The following is a 26,496-nucleotide window of genomic DNA, read 5'->3' on the forward strand; positions in this document are numbered from 1 at the left end:
GGACACGGGTCCATCAGAAGGTAAAAACAGTCACATTTAGCCACATTAAAAATGCCAAAAATCCCAGTAATCATATGATTGGGATGAGGGAAGATACTGGAGCACTCTAAGAAAACCTGTACATACAGAGGTCTAAACTGGTGGGGTGGGGGCATGGGTACTGTGCCACCTTTTTCTCCAGACAAGCCAATATAAATTATTGGAGGAGAGGAGAGAGTGGTTGGCTGGTCTGCTTCCCTAGCCCTTGGGTGGACAAACACATTAAAGAGAGAGAAAGAAGAAACAGAAAGTATATGTTTTACTTGTCTGAACAACCCCTTTGCTTCTTCCCGTATAGGCCTTAAATCCAAGAATAAAAATGAACAGATCAAAGGACAGAATTAAATTACAGATAAAGGCCAATCACAAATTAGCACTTATCTAGATACATTATGTTTAAAAATGCAGATTTCAGCGTCTTTCAATGGCTTGTAACAGACTTGGAATTCCATTAGTAAACATTTTGCTAATGTCAATACGAAATTTCAATATTTATTAACCTGTAAAGTAATAAGGTATTTACATTCAGATTATTCATTTATCTCAGACATTCTTTGGCTTGGTGGAAGTTACATGGAGCTAAATAGGCAAATTAAACAAGCTTTTTTTATTTAAAGAAAGCACTTTTAGCCTGGTAGCCAGTATATGCAAATATCAAGCTGTTTCTGTGTTCAAAAGCTGCTATAAAACATTCTTTTTTCAAATTAGAACCAAAATCATTCAGTGAAACTATATTCAATAATTCTATCAATAAAGGGAACATCTCAAGAAAGATAAGGCACGATTAAGGTCTGAACACTCCATGTGTATTGTTTGCACACATATCCTTCTCAGGGGTTACAAGTAGTTTAAAAGGCGGAAATTAATGAATTTGGTGTGCATCATTTTTTTTTTCTGTTTTCCAATGTAATGCAAAGTGCAAAAAGTTAATCTTAATAGCAGAGCCAGGTTAAACAGCCTGGAGGTTTGGCAACTTTGTAATAATAAATGAATAACGAAATTGTTTTCTGAAGCAGTTACAGTAAAAATCCCTCTCCTGTAGGAAGCTCCAAACTATACAGTGCCCCTACTTCCACAAAATGCTCAGAGACAAAAGGGAATAAATTGGGGAAGGCTGCAAGGTGACCATTACAACATGCTGAATTTACTGTGGCATCTGAGAGGAGATAGGAACACAGGAAGGCTACAAACTATTGACTGGTACCTCCAGAAAAGTTATTAGTTTTCTACCTGGAAGGCCACAGTATCTCTGTTGGGGCCCAATTGAATTGGATCTAAGTGCCTTAGTGAAGAAATATTTTTAAAATCCTTCATATTTACGTTTTTATCAATCCGGCCACACTGCTGGCATAAAGACTATCAAAACAAGATCAAACATTCAGTAAAGGTTTTGTCACATGATGATGTTTGGCTGTTTTTATAAATCCCTTTATGATCCTCTCAAGAAGATAGGATGAAAAGAACAAGATGCAAACAGCTTCATAAAATCACCTCTACAAGAGACAGAAGCCAGAGACAATATACCCGCTGTGGCTGCTGAAATATTCTTCTGTATATTTGGATAGTCCTTACTGTATAAGCTGTCTGATGCAGCTGCTGTCTGTTCTGAGGTCCTTTTATGTCACCCAAGTCATAAAATTAATACCTCAACTGATTTCTTTTTTAACATGGAGTAATGGATAGACAATAAAAGTATTAATTTCCTGAAAGGTCACTCCTTTGGGAAATGAATACTGTTTTGTAGAATATCCAAGTAACTGTTAAAGAATTTATATAAATAGAAAAAAGAAGAATAAATCTAAGCATCCCTCCAAAGCATTACATATTTTTTCATATTAACCCATCAGTGACATTCTGGCATGTAAATACATGGGAAGATGGGAAATCAAAAACTTTACTAGGTATATTGCTGATAGGCATAACTTAGTTTAGCTAAGTAATTAAGGTTTTAAGATTTCTACAAAACATCTACAAAACTATCCATTTCACTTTTATTTAGCACTTTATACTGTAGCTCTAAGCTTGATTTTTTTTGACAGTATTCATTTGCTCTACACAAAATGCATGTTCTTCGTCTTCTTTTACTTGAAACCTCCTCCCTAATATCAGGGTTCAGAGATTTGGAACCTCCATCTCCATTTCTCCCTGTCTGCAGAATCCTTCATATCAATTGCTGCCAAGTCTCTCCGCCTAAGTCTCTGCTTTTGATCTTTGTTCTTCCTCCAAGGACTGCCATGCTTTTCCAGTTGGGTTGTCCTCCCTACTGTATGCAATGTGCCCTGACTGCCTCACTCTACTTTCCATGACTTTCATCACACATAACTTGACACCTAACCTGCTATTTTTTGAACGGCCTCATTTTGTTTTACTTTCTCTTGGTGAGAACCCCAGTAGTCATTGCAGCATACACATTTCTATTCTGAGGAGCAATTCCTCCTTTTTCTTTCAATTGGTCCACACTTCACAGCCATACAGCAACCAACATTGGTTGGGCTACTTTCTTATACAACCTTGGAAGTCTTTGATCATTTATAACTTCTCTCACTTCTTTCTATTTTATCCATCCTATTTTAACTTTCTCCTCTATTACTATTTCACAAACACATTTTGCCTCAAACAACAAGCCCAGATGCTTGAAGTGGCTGTTATGTGCTAGCTTTACATTTCTTCTGTCTTGAACTCTAATTATTCTATTCCCTCCTTTACTGCATATCATAACTTTCTCCTCTGCACAATGATGCTTGACCCTTTTCTACAGAGGTTCAATGTCAGTAACAGCAAGTGCAAGTCTTTCTCATAGGATATACTTTCTATCTTTGGACTTCCACTGCCTAGTTATATTAAACATTTGTACATGTGCTTTCCTTCTGCATCCCAAAGCCATACATGTTAGGTTAACTGGTGATTCTGAATTGCTTTAAAGTTGGATGGGCAAGTGGGCCCTGCAAAGGAGTGGTTCCCATCTTGTACCTGACATCCCTACAAAGGGTCAAGCCATCCAACACCCACAACTGGATTAAGCAAATGTAACAGTTATTTTTACTTAGGTGTACAAACTTTAAACTAAACATGCCACACACCTACAGATTTAACTAACTGCTTTGGCTCATTCCACAATACACAACAGGTTTAAATCTTTGCTTTACATAATACTGTATACTGTATACAGATAACAATACTGTATACAGATAACAGTCAAAATTCTTCATGTTTCAAGAAAGCACAAATGCCCCATTAAAAGGGTGAAACACACTCATTCCATACCTTCCAGATCTGCACACCCTTTTCTGAAGACAACACTCATTTTGGGTAACGAACTATCAATAATCGGGGTCTTTAAACTTGTGTCTAGTGTTATTCATAAATGTAGACATTGGTATCAAGAAATACTGTTTTTGTTTTTGTGTGTTCGCTTTGCTTTCTATTCTTTTTTTTAATGTAAAATAATTGATAAACAGGGATGTCCAACTCCTGGAGGGCTCCAGTGACTGTAGGTTTTCATTCTTACCACTTTCCTAATTAGTGCCCAGTTTTGCTGCTAATTAACTTCTTTTGCCTTAATTTTAATTGACTTACTATTTAAGACTCATACCCCTTAATTTTTTCCTATTTTGCTTAATTAGCAGAAAAACAATAATGACATATAAAAAAGCAAACATATGAACAACGATCCTGTCCATCATACAATATCTGCAAATAAAGAAAGGTGAAGGTCTTAGTAATGCTGATCTGCTCAGGTGCAAAAAGCATTTTGACGGAGTTCTTAGAAAAAAGAAAATCAACCATTTTGATTGTGGAAGAAGAGAATATCAAGAAGCCATAGAATTATATAACGGGTTTAATTAATAACAAGAATCAGCTTCTAACTAAGAAACTGGTTGGAGTGAAATTGGTTGAAGTTTGATGCCCCGGGTTGGCTGATCATCTGTTGGCTTTCTTCACATCTCATTTTGTTTGGCTGCCATTTAAGGAAAAAAGGATCAATTCAGACGAGGTAAGACAATTAAAATAATGGGAAGTCAATTAAAAAAAATGGTTACTGAATGATAAAGTAGCAGGATGGAGAACCTGCAGCCAATGTGGCCCTCAAGGATTGGAGTTGAACATATGAGTGAGATAGATAGATGGACAGATGGACGGATGAACGGACATACAGACAGGAAAATAAAAGGTTGGCTGTTCAGTCCCTGGCTCTGATTCACTACGTGGCACTGAAGTGGTTTTCACTATTGAAAGATGCTATATAAAATAACGAATGATGAGACAATTGGAAATGAATCTATCTAAAGGCCACCTTAAATTATTAATGCTGAGTAAATTAAGCATATATCTCAGTTCATGTTTTATCCAATATAATATACAATTTAGAAAGTAATGCAGTTTATTCCTCTGTAGCTCATAATTTACTGCCTGCAGATTTAGTCCTCTTGGCTTCACTCCAAACTTAAGTCATAGAAGGGAGTAATGATATGAGCAGATCAGTGTTTTATAATAGAAAAAAGCTCATGTAAATCTCCAACAGGTCTGCAAATAATCAAGGCATGATGACTATAAAAGACATAGCCTGAAAATTGCAGAGCGAACATTAAACCACTCCACTCTGCTCAAATGAATGTAAGCAAAATATAATGTCAAATAAAACATTAATTTAATTACTTTGGAATGTTTGGCCTTTTAAATTAGTTTAGAGGAAGCACATTCCAGTAATACATGGTTTGTATCAGTTGGTCAGACAGACCTGTGATCATCAATGAAAGCTCTTGCAATCTGTTGTTAATAAACAGCACAGGGAGTACAGTTGAAGTCATGATGGAAATGTATAGCATCTGAAAAAGAACGCCCTTTGTTCCATTTGCCTGTTAAGGAAACACAATTTTCTACATACTGTCATGGCAATAGAATATGCAGTTATTTGCACTTGTACCAGAATACATTACTCTAAATCATGAGCATGAAGAACTGTTCCTGTAATATTCTCTCAAAACTTCAGTTTCCTGTGTCAGCATATGTATTCAGTGTAAAGCAGGATTCAGAGGCAAAAAAAACCCAACAGTTAAATCAAAGTAATCTTTGTTCAGAATCTTTTATATCAATACAATTTTAAGCATTATGCCACTGAAAACAATGCGTATTGAGTTGGGCCTCTAAACTAAAGCTTCCACATATTGAAAAAGCCTTAGGGACGAATGCCAAAAACAGCTAACAGATAAATCATTGTTAATGCCTTTTTTCCCTTGGCAACAAATAAAAAACATGCACAGTACACATATCATTAGTCCTAGAGCCAAAAAAAAAAACAACTGGACACAAGTATACAGGAATCAAGAAGCTTGCTCTTTAAAGTTTTTAATACTGTACCAAATTATTTCTTAATTTTTACATACTAATGAGGTTTAATGAGTTACAAAGTAAAACTGGGGTCTCTCAGTTGCCATGTAATAGTTCACCTGATCACTCAAGCTCCACTCAGCTTGGAATGGTGACCACTGACAAAATGTAGCTGAAACGTATGAATTCAGCATACTAGACAGCAACATACGCAGATGAGTCGACCTCTGCATTTCACTTTCTTGAACAGTGATTGTACAGTACAGCAGCTCACATACAGTACAGCATTCCAATATGGACAGAAAAACAAATCAAATTTGGCTATTGCAAATATCCTACCAGAAAAACAAGTGGCAAATATAAACAAGCAGGCCATGTGACACTATGACATGAGAAGGGAACTTGAATACTTCATCAACAGCACCATCAACAAGTCTGCATTCTGGTGCACTGGTCTCTAAAGTCACCAAAACAATGCACTGCCTAATCCAATTCATGGTGTTAATTTAGGGGGGAGATGTCCATCCCAGTAGTACTGGGCAAATGGTAAGAGGGAGTGCATGAGTCCAGGACATGAAACATTCATCTACTCACTCACACTCACTCCAACTTAAGAGTCACAGAATAATTATCACAAGCACATGAAGAGTATGCAGACTACGTAAAGACAGCGGCAAGACTGAGATTCAAAACCATATTTTCTGGATTATACCAAACATGTAGTTGGATCTCTTAGTGCATAAAAGTAATGTTTATAAACCTGAAAATGCATTGTACTTGGAATTGCAAGAGCACAGCCTATCCTCGCAAAGGCTACAATATGGGCCCACCTAGTACATTTCCCACTAACTTCAATATGAGTTGCAACAATTTAGCGTTCTTTAAAAATATTTGCATGGACAAGTCACAAACTCCAGCTTCTGCAATACATGCCTGTCCCCAACTACAAATAATGCATAAGAAATAAGAACACCATAAAACTGATACAAGGTTCAGCTATAACAGGAAGTACAGCCTGTAAAGAAATGTCTTCACATCCTGGAAAATCTCACCTCATTCTTCCCACCATCCCACCCCATTTTGGATTTAATTTTCCAAAAACAAAATCAACAATGAATAAAGGGGAACACATTATCACTGGATGGATGAAACCGCACCATACAATGTGGGAAATAAAATGCCTGAGTTCTGAGTCTTTTCTCTGAAAGTTTTGCAGAATTTGCTCTCACACTGAACATCCACTGGCACGGCACCAACTCTGTGGCACATTAGAGATGCCCATGCTATTGCTGGTACTGTGCCGAAGAGATCTCCCCCAGCAAAGCATTTCTCTGTGATGAATTAAAAGCTTAACCTCCTGCTCTCCTTAGATCAACCAGCCACTAATAAAGAAACCCACATTCTTTGATGGGCTTCTTAGGCAAAAGACCTGGAATATTCTGGAATGTAAGGCACACAGTTAAATATGTTAATCCTAACACAGCGTTGCAATCTGTCCTCTATTTTGCATCATTACGCTGTCACTTCAGCTGTGCCGAATTTCTGTTCTGCTTTGGCACAGAATGGGACATATGTCATGAATTAAAACCCAACACTTTATGTACTAAAGATGGCAAACTTTGCATTTGGCTGTTAAGAGATAAGAAAGGGACTTCCCCTTTTGATTTTTGTTTTTTTTTATTTATCGCCACTCTATTACAGCTCAGGACCTTTTACTGATTAATGCTTTCAGGCAACTACATCATCAAGCACAATGAAGCAATTTATAATAAAATCTTAATCTCTGGAGTTTTTTCTTTTTTGGCCCATTTTTCCAAATAATGATGCCAGTAATCAGGAAACTGTATTAAACTATGTAACTATCAGGTATCACTTCATCTTTTTTCCAGGTTCATACCTGTGTATTCATGGGCAGCATGTGGACAGCCATCTTTTTATACTGTATATGCCTTGTGCATTGGTGCCACTTAGAGTATGTGCTCATCCTATGCACTCCGCATAATCCAGTGGATTTTCTCCCAGTCCTACACAAATGCCATGAGGCTGATTGGCATTTTTAATGTTTTGCATTGTGGCTAAGCCACAGGAATTGAATCCACCAGGTTGCCAGTTCTAATCACCATCTGACCCATTGAGTGATCCTAAGCATTATCAATTTCTGTCTTTACATTTTAGGAGATCATCCATCCATTTTCTAATGTAGTTTTTCCAGGCCAGAGATTCTTTGGGAGCCAGGGTCCTTTCTAGCTACATGAGGCCCAGAAGGACCCAACTCTGGCTGGGAAGTTGGCCTATCAAACAATGCACAGAATAAATGAGGTTTGGAATTCAAGTGGATGCATGACAAAACAGCACAGAAATATCATGCAGACTCCACATAGACAGCTACCAAGCGGGGAGCTGATCCTCAAAGAATTAACACTCATGCACATACCTAAACTAAGGAAATGACAGCGAATGAACCAAATAATAATAATAATAATTCTTTACATTTATATAGCGCTTTTCTCATGAGGTCTGTAGGACTTTGCAAGTGGATTTTGGAATTCCTAACCAAAAGAGTTCTCCATGCTGACCCTCAACACAGGCACCCCACAGGGATGTGCCTTGTTCACCTGTAAATGCGTGGCCTAACATAGCTTCAACTCCAAAATTTAACTCCCTGGTTCGTGTTTCAAGATGGGTAATGTTGCGCACCCTCTCAACAACATTCCCTCAGATGTAGATGGCAGTGTAGTCTACCTCTTGTTCTGCTTCCTGTAACCTATGAACAGTTCCTTGGTTTTTGCTGACATAAATGGTGAGGTTGTTGTACTGGAACCATTGAGTCAGTAGGTAAAGCTCTCTTCCATAAGCTGTCTCATCATTGTTGGTGATCAGGCCTATGTAAGTGGAGTCATCAGCAAATTTACTTCTTCAGACATGTGAGAACAGTTTGTATTTCTGTCTGTTTTCACAAACTTCTACAGGTTTACAGTACTTTCCATCCACACTGGATGCATCACATCCAGGAATGGTACCTGCTTGGCTCAAGAACATAAAGCACTGCTGATGGTGTTGAAGGTGGCACAGAAAATTACCAACACCCAGCTGCCTTCTGTTCTGGACATCTACTACACTTGCTTCTTTATAAAGGCAAATGGGATTATTAAAGACCTATGTCATCCCGCATAGCTGCTTTTCTCACCTCTCCTAATGGTACAGAACTATTGACACTCACACCAGTAGATACGGGTTACTGAACAGCCAGCCATAATAACAAATATTGTAAATATTGGTGAATAGATTTTGTTTATATTCTATTCTATGTGTGTGTCCTTTGTCCATATTGTGTTGTTTTAACTGTTCTGAACAGAGAGACAAATAAGAATTTCAATGTGCTGTGTACTTGAATTAGAGCCATGAGGCAGCTATCGCATAGCCTTATGCTCAAACACACTCAAACTCAGTCACTGTACGGTCACCATTCAGACAGAAAGCAAGTCTTTAGTGTCTGACAGTCAAATGGCAACTCCACAGGAGACATATGCAAATGTGGAGAGAATGTGCAAACTCACCCAGAGAGTGAATAAAACCTAGGTCTCCAGAACTAAGTAACAACAGTGGAATCTACTGTGACGCCATAATGCTTAAGCATTCACTTTTATGCACAAACCTAATCTGGACCAAATTGTGGTCAATAGACTGCAGGTGTACACTGTTAAGGTTAGTCTACCCTAACACGATCTGGGCAGACAAACTATACCCATTAGGCACTCCAGCACAGGAATGTACACAATTTAAGGTGCTCATTTAATTAGTTACCACTGAGTTGAAGATTTCACTGTAAAACTCTTCACTAAAATGGACTGGTGCCTTGTGCCCAGCACTGCAAGACCATGACCATGAAGTGGATTAGCCAGTTAGTAAACAGATGGATGGCCACCAACTTTTGAGAAATACAAGTATCTAAATGTATGCAGTCTAAAATGACTCCATGAGTGAGCACGGATGAGTATGCATCACCATGATTTGGTAACTGGTGTAGGATTTCATCCTGTTGTACAGCCCATTGCCCCAATGATTGAACAAAGCAGGTATTGTAAAAAGAAAAAACATAGTTATCATTCAGCTGGACAGAGACATTACACATGTGGACTTCTGGTTCCAGGCCTGCTCCATGGGCATGAGACCACCTGGCAAACCAAGCCAAGGTTGCATTGTATTCCTTTCAGCTGGCGAGTCCATTGCAGGGGACAGACACTGATAGATAATTGTAAACTAGATACCTTCCTAATAAATAAATGCTTAATCATGTGAATTAACACAGAGCCAACATCCATTCTATCAGATACCTTTACAAAACTATTAAAAAAAAAGGAACTTCCGACCTCCTCCCCAAATAGTGGACTTTTAATAACTTACAGTAACTTTTGAATATAAGGTGGCAGTTTGAATGCAGAAATGAATTACGAGTTTCATTTCCAGCCTTCCTACAAACTAAAAATGCATTTTTTAAGATTAAGAACTTCCCTTTACCAAACAACAGCAAGCACACAACCTCAAACCCCTTTCTTCATACGTTTCCCATGTGACTGCAGAAAAGACACAGATATCATAACATAATCCAAGCTAATGTGATCCAGACTGTGTGATTTGAAAAAAACAGCGGAATGAAATTTCACCTTTTATTAACAGAACAGACGGATCATGATGTGAATATCAATGTAATACAAATATCTCTGGTTTCCAGAGCTCTGTAGCTAGCTGGTGGTTATTTATCAAACATGCACGCTCAAAGCGCACGGGTGGAAGTTAAAAGGCATTTCCTCAAAGCCACATTTAATTCACGGATTGTCCACAAAATTGTCTGAGGTGGGAAGGGGAGAGGGGTTAGTTGCGAGCGGCCTGATGTCTGAGCTTTAAAGACACTGATACACTCAAGATCTCAATATGACTGTCTCGATTTTTGCTACACCATGTCAAGCCATTGTTTCTATAGCTTGGGCCTTAAATTATTTCTTAGTAGTACTATAAAAGTAACAGAAAGAAAATTAATTCCTCAATAGTAGAAAATAGGCAAGTGTATTAAAGCAGAGACAGATTCTGTTTTCCTTAAAGAGAATTATAAAGATTTGATTTAAAGCAAACGCAGAATTTCACAACCAAAGTGAGTGAAGAACATGGATAAGGACCTCATAGAGGCAGGTAGGGTCAAGATAAGCTCATCTCTTAAGTTCAAGAGGTTAATCACAGAGTTTTCACAGAGGCAGGTCAGGAGGGTTGTGTATCCTTAACCATACCCTGTGTCGTACACGGCTGGGCGTCAGACCCGGCCGGGACGCCTGAAAGGACTTGGTCCTGGTATATTTGTCCTCCGGGCCACGAGGGGGCAACCGCCCTGGAGTAGAAGAGGCCCACGGAAGGGGAGCAGGAAGGCTCAAGACCGTTGGGACCTCTGGTCACCACCAGGGGGCGCCCCGAGCCTCATGGAACCCGGGACTTATTCACTTCCGCCACACCCATGGAGGACGATCCTTCCAGGGTCACCCGGAGTGCTTCTGGGTGCTCTCCTGATGCTTCTGCCACACCAGGACGTGATGTCAGGTAGAGCACCTGGAGCTCATCCGGGTGAGGATAAAGGGGGCCACCTCCCTCCTGTCAGTGAGCTGGAGTCGGGAGCAGGAGCAGGACGAAGCTCCTGGAGAGAGGAGACAGGTGGCCCAGGGACGAGGAGAGAGAAGGCCCAGGAGAAAGGTGACTGGGGCTGAAGACATTGTTGTTGTGCGGGACTGAGTAGTGTGTTGTGGGAAGACAAAATAAAAGTACATTTGATAAAGATGTGGTCTCCGACTGGTGGTGTCCGGGCAAATATCACACCTGAAACTGTCAGACCCCCCCACCCGAAACCCCCAAAACCCCCACTACCCCAAGCCAGATGCAGTGCGGAGTTACAATATAAACCTCCAATATTCTTTTTCAGATTCAAGACCCTATGAGCTAACCTCTAAACGACAAATCAAGAGTCACTAAACCATCGTTTAAAGATGTACATGTTAAGTGACTTTAAATCGACTCTGTACAAATGAAGAAGAACGAGTGTGCCTTGACATAAACTAACGTCATGAACAGTGCTGTTTCTTGCATTGCTGCTTAACCAGGCACCCCCAACACTACCCATCCCCACACTTTGCGAAAACATCAAAAAAAAAAACAACATTTGCTTGAGATGCATTTAGAAATTGCAAAGGAAGACTGAGTAATTACAGGAACAGTTTTTGATTACTTAAGCATTGAGCCCCATAAAAATGTTTATTTAAAGGTCACATGTGGCATTATAAAATGAACATTCCCATGTTTTGTTTGTCATTTTTGCTAAATTAAAACAAAAAAAAAAGTTCACTACAGAAAAATCCCCAAGGAGACCGCAAAGCACTGCTTAAATTATAAGCCATAAATAAAACCTTCTGATGCCCACTTGATTATTATTTTTCAGATTATTTGCCTGCTTCTTGGCTTATTATAATCCATTTTGTGCATCTTTTTTGTTTTAATTTTTTTTGCCTTTTCTTCACCGGTTTCTTACACCTGGAGTTCTCTTTAAACAAAACGTGCTTTATTATTTTTTTTCTTTTATTATGACTGTTTAATTAATGATTGCTTTCTGTCAGAACAATGCAGGGTTTCCAAGTGTGCAGCATAATGCTGAGCCGAATTAGTCTCTTCTTTCTCTGCATAACAAGGAAGCGTAAATTTAAGCTAGAGATGGCCTTTGGTACGCTGCCAGAATATTTAGCTTAGCAAGCAAATTCAGGGACATTTTGAGCAACAGCATTTAGTACCCTGACAACACATGCAAGGTTGATATAGCCATTGAAGAGCCACTCATTAGCATTACAAAAAACATACATACATACATAATAAGGTTACAAGTTTGACGATAAATACATCCATTAACATTCATTCTTTATGCACTATTTACCCTTTATGTTCTATAGCTGCAAAAGACATTACATTTTGTATTGATTCTGCCCACTGTCTGCTGTGATAAAGAACAGATTCAAGGCCCTTCCTATCATGAACTGCCTCAGATAAGCATCCGCTTTGCATGCAAATACAGGGCAGTATAAGAAAATAAACAGCTGACCAATTATCATTAAACACCAAGTTGGCACTTTACCCAGCCGCGAGGTGTATATTACATCTGGTAATTCATTTATATTCATTGTTCTGTACTGAGATTTAAAAATAGATGTGCTGCAAAAATTGAAAACCAAAATCATGGTCTGCTGTGATGAATGCTGACTGTCTGTTCATATATGGCTCTGCCCTGGTATGTCTGCTACATATGAACAATTAAATATAAGAATGCAGCCATAAGGACGAACGTAGACTCGGCATGTTGAGCCATACACCTTAAAATGCCTTTGTTAGGTAGTTTACTTTATATAGTATATAACCAAGAAATGAATGATCCGGACTACAGCAAGCATCTAAACAAAGACATTCACACAGGTATGACTCAAGATAAACTGAGAAACTGCTACTATAAACCAGTCATTAAAGCAACACCACTATAAAGATACTGTTCTGGACCTGTTTTAAATATTTTCAAACTGATAGCTACACTTGTGCTGCTCCTTATTTATGAATAGATGAATTTACACTAAGTTTAATGTAGAGAAAAGCCAAGCAAAATGACACCTTTTATTGGCTAACTAAAAAGATTACAATATGCAAGCTTTCGAGGCAACTCAGGCCCCTTCTTCAGGTAAGATGTAATCAATGTAATCAAGGCCATGTCACATCTAGCCTGAAGAAGGGGCCTGAGTTGCCTCGAAAGCTTGCATATTGTAATCTTTTTAGTTAGCCAATAAAAGGTGTCATTTTGCTTGGCTTTTCTCTACATTCATAATGGCTAACACGGTACAACACCCTAGTACTACACTAAGTTTAAGAATGAAATTCAATATTAAAACTCCTCTAACCTTGGTATCATTCTTTAAATTGTAATGCCTAATAATGTTTACCTTTAGAAATGGAGTGTGCTCAATGTGTGCCAAAATCTCTGGCTGCCATGACCCTGAACTCAATTAAATGTGTATGATATTTGAAAGATGGAAGGATGTTTGTTATTACGATCATAATCGCAATATATAAAAGTATTAGAAATAAATTAACAACAAATTATACATCAAAAACCAACACTACAGAAAAGCTTACAACATTAACATTCCCAAGCTTGGGTTTTATATAGAGATAATGCAGTGAAGTCAGACCTTGCACTTAAATATAAATTTCCTTCTATCTGTCCATCTATCTATAACACAGTATAAGCAAATCCTCCCTTAACCTTTTCCAAGCTTTAAGTTTATTACATAGATACTTATGTATTCATGCAAACCATTGGTGGATTGTATGGAGCTGCAGCTTATTCTGGTAGCACTGTGCACAATGTAGCAAGCATCCCTGGATTAGATTCCACTCCATTGTAGTGCAATATGTACATATATTATTTATATACAGCTGATATTCTGTGCAGGTAGTGTTGCGGTCTCACAGATCTAGCAGTCTAGATTCAGATCCCATACCTGGAAACTGTCCACATGGAATTCACACATCTTCCCCATATCTGTGTTGGCTTTCTTGCCACTTTAACAAAAACATGGAGGATAGGTTAATTCCCAACTCCAAACTGGCCTCAGTGTGGGTATGTGGATCAGTTGGCCTTTCAATGGACTAGTACCTTCTCCAGGGTTAATTTCTGTTCTGTATCCCTTGTTGTTCAGATAGGCTCCAGTCCCAATGACTGATTTCAGTTATGCAGGCTTGAGAATGAGAAGACATGTGATGATATTAAGATCTGTGTTAGCAATCTCAGGAAGTGTAGTGATTACATTCTATAGTGGCCACCATTGTGGTACTTCTGTCAAATCCTACAGCCAGCTACTATCTGTTTGGAGTGTGCATAGTCTCTGAATCTCCATGATTTCTCCCCAGTTGCTATCATTTTGCATCCACATCTCAAAATGTTCAAGTTAGGTTAATTTTTGACACTAAACTTTTGATGTGTGTAAGAGTGGGTTCAGGGTCGGTTCTTGCCATGTGCTGACTGCTTTTGACATGACAGTTCCCAGCCTCCTACAACCCCAAATTGAATTAAGTGATTTTGAGAATGTTATGGGCCACACTGCTTAATGCTCACAACTCTAATTTCAGGTTTGTGGCCAGTTGCTCTCAACGTGTGAATTCTACACATTTTTCAAGTATCCAGCAATTCCAGTTTCCTGTCACATCTATAAATGTGCTTTTTGGGGTCACACTTAAATCTAAATTCACACATTGTCACTCAGTGTACCATGTGACTGACTGGTGTTCCTGTCTAAGATTAGTTTCCCCTATGCATACAATGCTACAAATCTTGATACATACATACAATCTCAATACATTTAGTTTCCAAAATAAAAAAAATGAATGGATGTTAAAAAAAATAGTTGCCCTTTGTGACTTTCATGATCATGCAAACAGGTCTGGATAACATTAATCGCCATTTCCTACTTTTCATCTCCATTTAATGGTACATAAATAAGGTAAATAAATTACCAAGCTCTGCTTTTTCCTTTAGGACATCTTTGAAGTTCAGGCCACTGTTTAGAGTTGATTGTCTGTATTTCTGCAGGGCATCCCGCTGCCCGTTTTTTCCCAGCTCTTTTTGGACTGATGGCTTTAGTGGAATGGCTTTCAGGCCACACTTCCAATCTGAGCAATCCAAGCTTGCCCATTTGACCAGGTTATCCAACTTCACTATCACCTTCTCTGAAACAGCAATGACTTCATCCTGTAAGAAAGTGTTAGAAAATAAAGCATCAGTTTCAACACTGGATGCATGTTTATGAGTCGATTGAAATACATGGCAGTATCTTAATGGGCACATAACAGTTAGTTAACCTGCCATCAGCACCCCTGCTATATCTGTACCCCTATGACCTCCTTTACTCACAAGGATCTCAGATGAGAAACGACCGTTAGCCAAGGGACAATATGAAACACATTTTTCTAAACTTGAGCTAATAATATAATTATCATAGCTGTGCACTTGAAACAAACTGAAAATTTCTAAGGAGGCATTCACAGCACCAAAAAAGCCAAGTACTGCTTTAATGAATGGCATATTTCCTTTCCAATTAACTTGCATCTGCTAAACTGTTATTACATGTAAAATGGTCAAATAAATTCAAAAGGTAAATTAGCCTAAAAACAACACTAGGGGTAATGGTCAGAGGTACCATCCCAATCTGGACATACTTTTTAAATTAAATAACCAGATAACTCCTTTTTTTTATTTTTTTAACCAAGGTCAAAAGTGCAGTAAGATCCAAGTGGAGCTTTTTTAGCTGGAAAACAGATCAATGTTATTATGTGTAAATCTAAACCACACAGTTTTGCAAAGGAACGCTCAATTCTGTTAAGTGATCCTTCCAGTTGAACACACATAGCCACAGGAATCACATCAACCTCAGCTATGTATCAAAAAGGACTATCTATAATTATTAAGAATCACTTTTCCCCCATTCTAAGCCATAAATATTAAATTATGAAATAATAAATATGAATTTCACATATGAGACAGTGCCATCATATTTAAAAGCATGTAATTTAGAGTGGCTTTTGAAAGGAGCAAGTAAAAAGACAAACTTCAGCTTTAACAGCTGATATTTTGTGGGAAATTTAAAATAATAAGGATGCTTCACAAAATCACTTCTCTAGGATTTTTTTTTGTAAATACTCACATTAAAAAAATGTAAGGCTTATACCACCCATAATCATTTTTGTTGGCTGTTTTTAATTAAAGGACAACACAGAGTATTTGACATTAAAAAAAAAAACTTTCTTGTTGCCTTTGGCGTGTTATTGTTTAATTAGTAACTTCCTTTTATTGTATACCAAAACAGTAAGCTAAACAAGAAAAACATCCAAAATGATGTACATGTTTGGACCGGTAGAATCCATTCCTGAACTAAGTGAGTGCTTTCTAAATAACACAGTTCACTTAGCAAATTCAAATATTGTTACTCATCATTGCTCACTTTGTTAACATATACTGCTGATAGAGATCACCTTAAAGCTTGCCCATGTGAAAGCAAAAAACATTCATTCTGCATTCTGGCAAATTTTAATGAGGGGGCATTATGGTGCAACTATGAATTAGCCTTTCACAACACAGGTATAAAAAGTTGATCTAATTAACCGACACTCCTCATGGTGCACAGGAAGGTGTATTGCTATTTGATCCATTGAGGTGAATGTGCCACAGTTGCATATTATTGTAACTACGCACTTCAGTTTTACTCCAACGTAACACTGCCAATTCTGCTTTATATACACTTCATGGATAAAGTCATGACAGGATCGGGCACACATTAGTCAGCTCTGGGGACAGCAGCTGTCCACTGCAGAGCCCACTCCCTAACACACCCAAACAGGTCCAATTACAAATCACTAATTAGCCTAACCTGCACATCTTTGGGTCCGTGGGAGGAAAATGGGAGCACCCTGAGGAACCCACACATAGACATTGGGGAACATGCAAGCTCTACATTGACAATAACCAAATGTGAGAGTCAAATGCACCACTGCACTACTATGCTATCCCCACTGTAGTTACACATGTATTCATTTGTCAGGAGAATAACTGTAATGATTGAATATGCTAGATATAATTTGCCAGCTACATCTATCATAATATCACTCATCTAATTTCTATACATCTTTGCCTGCATGTTGAGGATGCAGACTTCTTTTTCCAAGAATTTCAAATCCATTGTTAAGATATAATCCCTCCACATACCCTGTGTCCTCCCAATGGGTCCTGCCATATTCACCTACAAGAGCAAGATAACCAAGAAACAATTTTACCCACTGACCACATCACAGTAGTTAATGGGCCTAGTGAGTGTTTGTAATTTGTTCTATAAATAGACACCTAACACGCCCTCTAGCTTATCTCTGAACTTCAAACTGAAATGCTTGAAACAAGACACAGGTATATGTAAATTGATTATCTCTGTTTGACTTCTTCATTTTGCTTAAATGAAGAATAATAGGGTTGTGAAATGTAAGAATCTTCAAAAAGCCAAAGTATGAGTTACACCTAAACACATCTGACATAAATACATAAAGCCCATATAAATAACTCAAAGTAACAAGTGTGTCCGAGGTTTAAAACAGCAGGAATCTAACCACAATGACTTGGTGCCGACAGATGTCACTTTACTCATTCTGCAAAGGCAACTCAGTGCTACATGAGAACATACAAACCAAATGTTTCCAGGTGCACTTATATCCATCCATTTATTAATACATGTTTGTCAGTCCAGGATTGTGGGCTACCCGGTAGTGACTACCCTAGCATTATTGAGATAACAAAGAAACAAATACCAGTCCATTACAAGGCTTTACAAGGCACACCAGCCCTCATTGACTCAAAATCCAAATTTACAGTCACCAATTATCTGAACATGCAAGTTTTTCTGATTTGGGAGGAAGTCAGAATACCTGGAGGAAAACCTCTATTATGTAAGAACGTGCAAAAATCACACAGACTGGGAATTGAACCCTCATCCACAATACTGTCCATCAGTCATATTGCAAGAAGACATAAATCACATACATGTATATTTAAAGAAAAAGCCGAGATAAAAAGAAAGTAAACCTTAGCCCATCTTCAAACCAACTTAATCTAATTCGGAGTTCCTGGAGAATCAGAACCTATCCGAGTGCCCACGGCACCTGCCCTTATCAGAGCCTGCCCACGTATACACTCACACAAGGACCAGTTCAGGATGTCCAATTAACTTTTGGAGACGTAGATAGAAACCCAGGGTACCCAGAGGAAAACCTACACCAACACAGGGGAAAACATGCAAATGCAATTAAGCGGGTACAGGATTTGAACCCAGGATACTGCATATGTTAGGGTTCAGTTCTCATTGTATTATAAAAGATTATATGTATTAGTGTAGCCATGTATAGATTATTTGAACCCTCTACCGAACTTGAAGTATTTTAAATATGAGAGAAGCCAACCCTAGTCATCCCAGTGCAGAAAAACGCATTGAATCATCCATCCATCCATCCATCTGTATACCCATTTCTTTTATTACCTTACCTTTTCCACTACAAGCTCAAGAAGGAACCCAAGTCTATCCAAGAACCAGTACTACATATGACAGCAGTTGATAGCTGGCCAAACATATGGGCACACTCACATCCACATTCATTCAAACTGCAACAATCAGGCCAATGTGCACATTTTTACAATAGGAAAAAAACAAATTACCACAAAAAATCACAAGGACATGAGATGAACATGTAAACCTCCATACAGACAATGATTGGGCCAGGAATCGAACCCAAATCAAGGAAATAATGCCTAGCACTCAGTTCTAGTAGTACCACAAGTAAAGCATCTCCAGCCTCTCAGTTTTCCAGTTAAGCATCAATACTGTGTTCTCTTAAAGCCGATCACAAAGTGAATAATCCATTGGACTGTGCATCATATCTGAATAAAAATTCACATAAAAGCAGCCTCATACAGCTCTGTCTCTCTTTTACTAAGAAGGTCAAAAAGTTGTTTAAGTGATGTAATTTAAATTCACTTCTAAATAATTAAGGCCAAGTCATATGATATCAGCCTGTTAAAAGCTGTTGGCTTCATTCTTTAAACTTTGCTCTTGTACAATAACAAGCTTTGCATAGATTGCCTTTTTTTTTCTTTTCTACCCCAGGAATGTTGATGCTCTCAAAGAGATTCAGTGACAACTGTTGCCATTCACGACTGTCTACACGCCTTAAATTAGGTTATGGGAAGCATTCTGCTACCTATTATTTCACATTAAGGGGAATTTAAAGTATAAGCTGACTGAAGCCCAGCAGTAAAGCAGCTATCCCACAAACTGTGTCATGCTGAGAATGTTTTACTCGACTACTTTCAAAGGTCACCACAAGAATTCTCCAGGTCACAACAGATTTGTACACCTGCTTGCATGTCTATTGAATTATTGACCTGGCAACATGAAAAATTCGCTTAGCAGAAATTGAGGAAGTTCTTTTTTTTCTGTTTAATAAGGCTGATATCTTAAGTAGGATGTTTTCCAGAAAGTTGTTAACTTTACTGCATTAGAACACACCCACTAGCACCAGAATACTAGACAACTGCAAAAGTGACCTGAACTGAGTTTTTAGGATGCTTCATGTTGCCACAGATCCATTTAAGTAGAATCCAGCAATCTAATATTAACCACGAGGCCAAATGTGCTGCATAAAATAGATGGTGGTATTTTTCTCTTTAACTTATCTTGTGATCGTATTGTCTAATACATCTCACTTTACAATGTCACATCTAACATTCTACACTGTTGGCTAAGGCGGCATATCAGTTACACACTTGGCATGCTAATGGATGTCAACAAACCACATGCTAGGCAAACATACAGCTCTTTTAGTAATCGATTTTGTTTTTATCTGAAATTAAAAACAATTTAATCTTGCTGTTAAAACTCTACAATAGGATAATCCGGGCCATTCTATGAAATGGTGTGACAGTCAGAATCTGCCAAATTCTTCATTAAGTTTCCCCTGGAATGCAATTTTTCCACCCATTTGCTGGACCTCATAAAGCAGCTTCAGTTTTTACCCCCCTTTAAATTCCACACATTGCTTGGTATGTAAGTCATATGGCATGTTCAATATATCCTATTTTAAAACAGTTCGAGCATTAAAGATGTGACACTAACTTTAGGTGCATCACAGCACTAATGGTGTGTGCTTCAGCTGAACCTGGTGGGATTTTGCATCTTGAGAATTCCAGCTTATAGAACAAAAATAGGTCATCCATAAATTTCTACATCACACACAGACACCTCTAAATGTAAGCGTACTGTACTTGTCTACAACAAACCAAAGATGCTCCCTGGATGGGTGCCAGCAAAAGCCTTTTTTAGCAGTAACAATAGCCCAGTCACATAGAGCTATAATTCATATTCTTTCAAAACAGTACCTACAAATTAAAAATGAAAAAAAAAAGCCTGATTTCTTGTTTATCACACAACATCTTGTTTTTATGATCTAAGACAAGATGTCAGAAGCTATGGCTATCATCTTTAAAGACCTATTTTACTAAAACAGTGAAAAAAGTCAGGTATCTGTGAATTCTATTTTTGAACAAGTCATGATGTTTGCATTTACTATATATAGTACAGGGATGAACAAGGCTTGGCTATTAAAGTGCGACGTATCTATCTATATATATATATATATATATATATATATATATAGAGAGAGAGAGAGAGAGAGAGAGAGAGAGAGAGACAGAGAGAGAAAGAAAGAAAGAAAGAAAGAAAGAAAGAAAGAAAGAAAGAAAGAAAGAAAGAAAAGCCATCGTCACTTGCTACCTACAGAGTTTGTGCAACAGATTCAGAAAATAATTCCTTCTGCTCATCAAATATTAAAGCCAAATGCTCCATCGACTGCAGCACTCATCATATAAAATGTCGACATGATCACTTTTTTTGTTTTATATTACAGAATGCAATATTTAAACACTGAGCAATTTCTTACACAAATGTCTTGATAACACAATGCTTTTATTGTGCAACAGATTAGGCGTATCACTACAATCAGATACTCGCTCAATTGGCATATTTCTGGGAAAAATGTAAACACTTCTAATCTCACCAGTTCCAGGTAGCGTTTGCATATTGTTCTATAAGAGAGTGTTATGTTAAGCTGTTCATACCGAAACTTAAGTTACTTATTAAAAGTAAATTGTCTGTACAAAAAAGAAAAAGCATTAGTAGCCTAGCAACTTTCATTTCACCAGAAAAATGTTTAATACTGTAAATCATTCAATACTCTGAGCTCAAAGCAAGAAAATATTGGCAGGAATGTCCTGCAAAGACGATAGAGTCACTACCACGAAATAAAAACAGCAGATGTCTTAATGAGAGTGTTATGTTGCCCTCTTTAGGCCCGTTCTCCAAGTGTTAGATTCTGTAGGCCGACTGCCAGAGAACCAATGCTGAGAGCTTGTTGCTGTTTATGCTGCTGCTATTCTGCTAATGAATGACTAACTCAGGGCCAGAGGGGAAATGACATCACCGGGGTGTACAACAGAAAGCATCTGGAAACGTACTACCTGACTTTATCACCATGATCACAACTGTTTATTGCACAATGCATTTGCATATTCGAGGCGTGTTATGTTTGCTTGATTCACACACTGTCAAGCACAACCGCAATAGTTCAGTAAAGTAATACTACTAAGCATTTCTGGGTAAAGTACATAGATGGCGAGCTAATAATTAACAAAAGTTGAAAGACAAAAAAGTTTGTCCTTGGTGCAAAGTATCATAAATAAGAAAAGCACCACATCTCAGCAGAAAGAAAAATGTCTTTAAGCACAAGAAATCTACAATGGCGTATAGATTATATAGATTACCAGGCTTACATAAGCAATGATTGTTGACTTCAATTAAATGGAAACAAATCTACACAAACTGACACACTAGTTCCGTACTATAAACTGTACACTCTTTCAGATATCATGTGTCCAACCTCAACTATGAGAAAATCAACATGATATTTAACAGTCTTCAGTGCCTGCAGGTCTCCAAGTATCTTCAGCGCCCAAAATAGTATCCAGTAATAAAGGCAGCCATGAAAAATTATACAGTACAAGACAGATGATACGACTCACTTTATTAAAAAAGGAAAGCTACAACATCTGTGTTATTAAACATTGTTAAATGTGTCCAGGTCTCTCATGTGCACAAAGAAATATCCATTTATAAAGAGAAGGAGGGAGAATGAGACAGTAACCTCAGAGGATGTTCTATAACTCCCTTTACCAAAATAGAATTCTGCTACTTTCACATGTTCAAACTGTAATCACCTGAAAGTACTACAATTTTGACACCAGGTCAGACAGACAGAGAAATGTGCATGCAACTGAAGAAAAAAGAACTACAAATGGAATAACAGAATAAAATCCATCTGTGAAAAATAACTTATTGGACATAGAGATGGCATTCACTTGCTTACTCACAACACTGACCAAGATAACTGAATCAGTAACTGGAAAGACTGATAACAGGATTTAGTTGCCTTATATAATTTCACTTGGTGACACAGAATAAGAATGATACACCACAGCCACAGCAAACAATAGTAGCTGAAGCTGGGAAGAAATCTGCTGCCATGCAAAGCTTGATAAATTGTACATTGGGAAGGATACATGAAAATTACTGTAGCTCACATTATGCATGCAGCTGTACATAATGTGTATATGTGCAATATATTTTTAAATATACCTATATCTGAAGTGTGTGCGTGTATTTGCAAAGCAAGTTTAAATACGCACACACTAAATAAAATATATTCTGTCTAGACAGTGCATAACATATTCTGTCCCTACCTGAAACTTAAATGATTGTGAGTAAAGGAAAAAATGTATCTGTTATGTATGTTTCTGAATAAGATATTTAAAAAGTAAATAACACTAAACAAAAAAAAATGAAAATTTTATACTTCATAATGTATAAGATAGACAGAGATAGAGAATGTATACACACCTGCACAATTTAATGTACATTTACTTGCTATATACTGTATGTTTTCTTCAAATAGACGGATAAATGAAAGATTTTAAAACTTTCATTTACTTTATGCTATTTATATAACTCTATATGATATACACATATGCCATCAGAGTTTACCATGCCTCGCTCTGTCACTCTTTATCTATATAGTATAATAAGCACATATGCAGAAATAGACCATTCACCCCTATCTGTATTTATGGACATGTGTATTTATATACACCTGCATACACATTCTAGACACAACCAAATGGCTTATTACCACAAACATACAGTATATGCACGCACACACACACACACACATAAACCAGGCCAGAAAGGATCAATAGTATGATTTCACATTTCCTCTGGTAACACATTGGTTACTTTTTTAACACACTGACACGTGGGTTTAAACTGGTGAGCAGATGAAAACACTTCTAAAGAAACGTCACAATTACATTTCTAAACGACACCTCAAGTATTACATACTCTCAAAAACAAAATCGCTGTTTTGCAATCATTCCAGGTCATATTCCTCTAAGGAGCTGTAGCTCTTTAAATTATACAGCAGGTAACCGATTCCCCCAACAACAGTGCTTTGGGTCACTAACTGCTACGTTCATGTCATTCAGTAAAAGTGCTAACTCGGTACAAATTTAGTCCTTTCCTGAAAACAGCATTTGTAACCCTGGACAGTCTTCATTTGCTTTTCAGGTTTCCAGTTGAGGCACTGCAGCCACAACAACCCTAGCAGCTATGCTTCCTTCCGGCATATTTAGTTAATTTTCATATGAAGTTCACTTCAAAAGCAGATAAGATGAGCATTTATTAAACTGATACTGAGAACAAAATAAGCCTTTTTTTTTTACAAGTAAATGAAATATTCCTGCAGACAAAATTCCTTTGTGAAAGGATTTATATATACCATAGCAGGCGTTGTCCTTGGATAATGTTTCTTTTCCCCTGAATCGTGAATCATGTTAACGGAACAAATTTGAAACGCAAATAATGTGAAGAGCCGCTGTACAGGGAAAGGGAGGGGGAGAGGGGGGTCTTAAGGGGGAGGGGAGGCACTGGATGAAAAGTTATCTGGGAGGAGATTGCGCTAAGATCTGAGTAAATGAGAGGTCGAATATCTTAATGTGTTTTTTTTTAGCATTCGTAGCTAGTTACGATTTGTACAGTCCGGAACAGTCACATACAGTACGAGGCATTAAAAAAAGAAAGAAAAGTCACCACCTCCAAAGAAAATATGTGCATCTCATTAAAATTTAATAACCCCCTTTAAGGTGCTTGAGAAACCTGTTGCGTGTTATGAAGAGGAAATTTGATACTCTGGCTCCTCTGAAAAAAAGACAATAAAGTTCACTCAACATGAGCTATTTTCTTTATTAAAAAAGACACGTTTATCGTATTTACATTACTGGGACGGGATCAAAACAGGTTTTCTCTTGTAGATTATTTTGTATGTGAGTGAAATGTAAATCCAGTTCCATTTGACACTAGCATTTACTGCAAAATGTCGCTCCTAATGCGAAATAAAAATAATACGCCTTCACCATAATAACAAAAACAATTTAAGGAAATCGTATAAAATAAGTGGCGCAGACGTCTTATTGTGGTCTGCTCGTAACTGAAACCGCACGAACACTTTCCTGTTCCATTTTATTAAGATATATAAGCCTCTCATTGCCGATATGCAGAACCGATACGCTATAGTCCATGATGATGACCTTTACAAACGTCACACCGGGCTTGAAAGGCGACGTTATCTGTTGACAGTATCAAATTTCCATAGTATAATTATTGTTCATGTTGTTGTAGTTATTAATAATCAAGCGCTCGTACTGTTACTGGGAGCTCTCTAGCGCACCCAGGGAAAATGTCCGCTTACAATAAATACTTGGCAGCACAGCTCTATCATGTTAGAATGGCAAAAACATTCCGGACTGTAAATTGAAACTGACAGATGATATTTTATGGATTAAGGGTAAATGTTTTGCTCACTCTTTTAACATGTTTGTGCTAGTTGTATCTCTGTTTAATACACGCCCAATTGGAGCAGAATGTGTGTGCGCGAGTGCGTGTGTGTGTGTGTGTGTGTGTGTGTGAGAGAGAGAGTGTGACTGGAGAGGAGGGGTGTGTGTTAGGGGGCGCATTTTAAAATGAAATTGTATTACCTGTCATCTAACACCTTATTCAATACGACTTTAGCAGCTCAGCGGCATACAATTTCAGCCTCCATTTCGTAATTTCCGCTTGCAGATATTAAGCAAGCGAAATAATTAAAAACATAAAAGACAAACAAACTGTCAAGACATAGCGATAATACCCCCCAGCCCCCAATTCAACAACGTGAATATCATTACGGGGTCGAATAATAATGTTGTTAAAGGGATAACAGGAAAGCAACATCATTGTCTCAAAGCGTATCATGCATTGTTCAAGCATTATGTATTAATATACAAGAAAAGCAGAAACAATATGAAAGGAAATCAGCTGCATTCTACGGGTCTGTTTTTCTAAGACTCTCGTATCGTAAGCCATTCACTTAGCTCTCTTTTGATAGCACGTCCTTAACACGTCAAAGTCGAATTCAGTCCAAATATCCGCATTTACCTCTCCATGAATGACAGTCCTTCCCTGGGGAGTATCTTCTGGGAGAAAATAAAGTTTGGAGCTGGATAAAAGTTGCTTGGTCGTTCTTTCCTCCCACAACAGCTGGAGCTCCGCTATGCAAATCGGATCCTCTGGCTTACATCTTACAAAGAAGAAGTCGCCAAGGGACAAAATTCTTGGTCTGCCTTCAAGGTGAAATTTAAAAGCCTTGTAGAAAATGTAAGGTCCGTGTAAACCACAGGGTGAGCCTACCCACTACAGAAATTTAAGAGAAACAGAAAAAAAATCTGATTATTATTTTGTGATATAAAGCGTGCGATCCAGCCCTTAAAAATCAGCAGTGCTTTACAGAGTAAAATATACAGTAGTGAAATATTTCATTAAACAGATAAGAAATTCTGAAACCAAATCCAATATGTATTTTAATGTATATCGCTAAAGTTTTGTATTAAAAAGTTTACGATTTTACAGTCATGTGTTCATAAAATGTATAATAATATATCTGGTAGCGATACATTCTTAAAATACTGACAATAATGTACATAAAATAAAAGCGAGGCAGCGTAGATAATAATACCTGGGGTGAGTTGGGCTCCATCTCGACGCTCTGAATTGATTAAACTCAACATTCTCTCCAAACTTGTTGGCTTGAATGGATTGCTAACGGTCCTGGAAGGGGAAACCACATTCTCACGCTGCGCGATTCGATTCCTCAATATGAAACGCCGAATTTTGTAAACCAACGCGTTTAAAATGTTCAAAATTGCTACGTAATATTTTTTCGGGCTCAGAAGTTTGTAATCTTATGATCTCTTTTCTTCTGAGACTCAAATTTGCATTTATCAAATTCTAAAAAGCCCTAGCAGCTGCGGAGAAACGTAACTAACAACGC

The 26,496-nt window shown here is 37.8% G+C and overlaps 1 protein-coding gene across 1 annotated transcript in view; it reads right to left on the reverse strand.

Moving 5' to 3' along the window:
- Positions 1-26,249, reverse strand: part of arid5b (AT-rich interaction domain 5B) — a 137,944-nt gene extending 111,695 nt beyond the window's left edge. Inside the window, exons 1-3 of the mRNA XM_028795383.2 lie at positions 26,182-26,249; positions 25,605-25,859; positions 14,950-15,184 (exon numbers count right to left, since the gene is read on the reverse strand). Coding sequence (XP_028651216.1) covers positions 14,950-15,184; positions 25,605-25,859; positions 26,182-26,202 — 511 coding nt within the window. The 5' untranslated portion in view covers positions 26,203-26,249. The remainder of the gene's footprint in view (positions 1-14,949; positions 15,185-25,604; positions 25,860-26,181) is intronic.
- Between the last annotated feature and the right edge of the window lie 247 nt (positions 26,250-26,496).

This window comes from Erpetoichthys calabaricus, chromosome 2, assembly GCF_900747795.2.
Source record: "Erpetoichthys calabaricus chromosome 2, fErpCal1.3, whole genome shotgun sequence".
Classification (NCBI taxonomy): domain Eukaryota; kingdom Metazoa; phylum Chordata; class Cladistia; order Polypteriformes; family Polypteridae; genus Erpetoichthys; species Erpetoichthys calabaricus.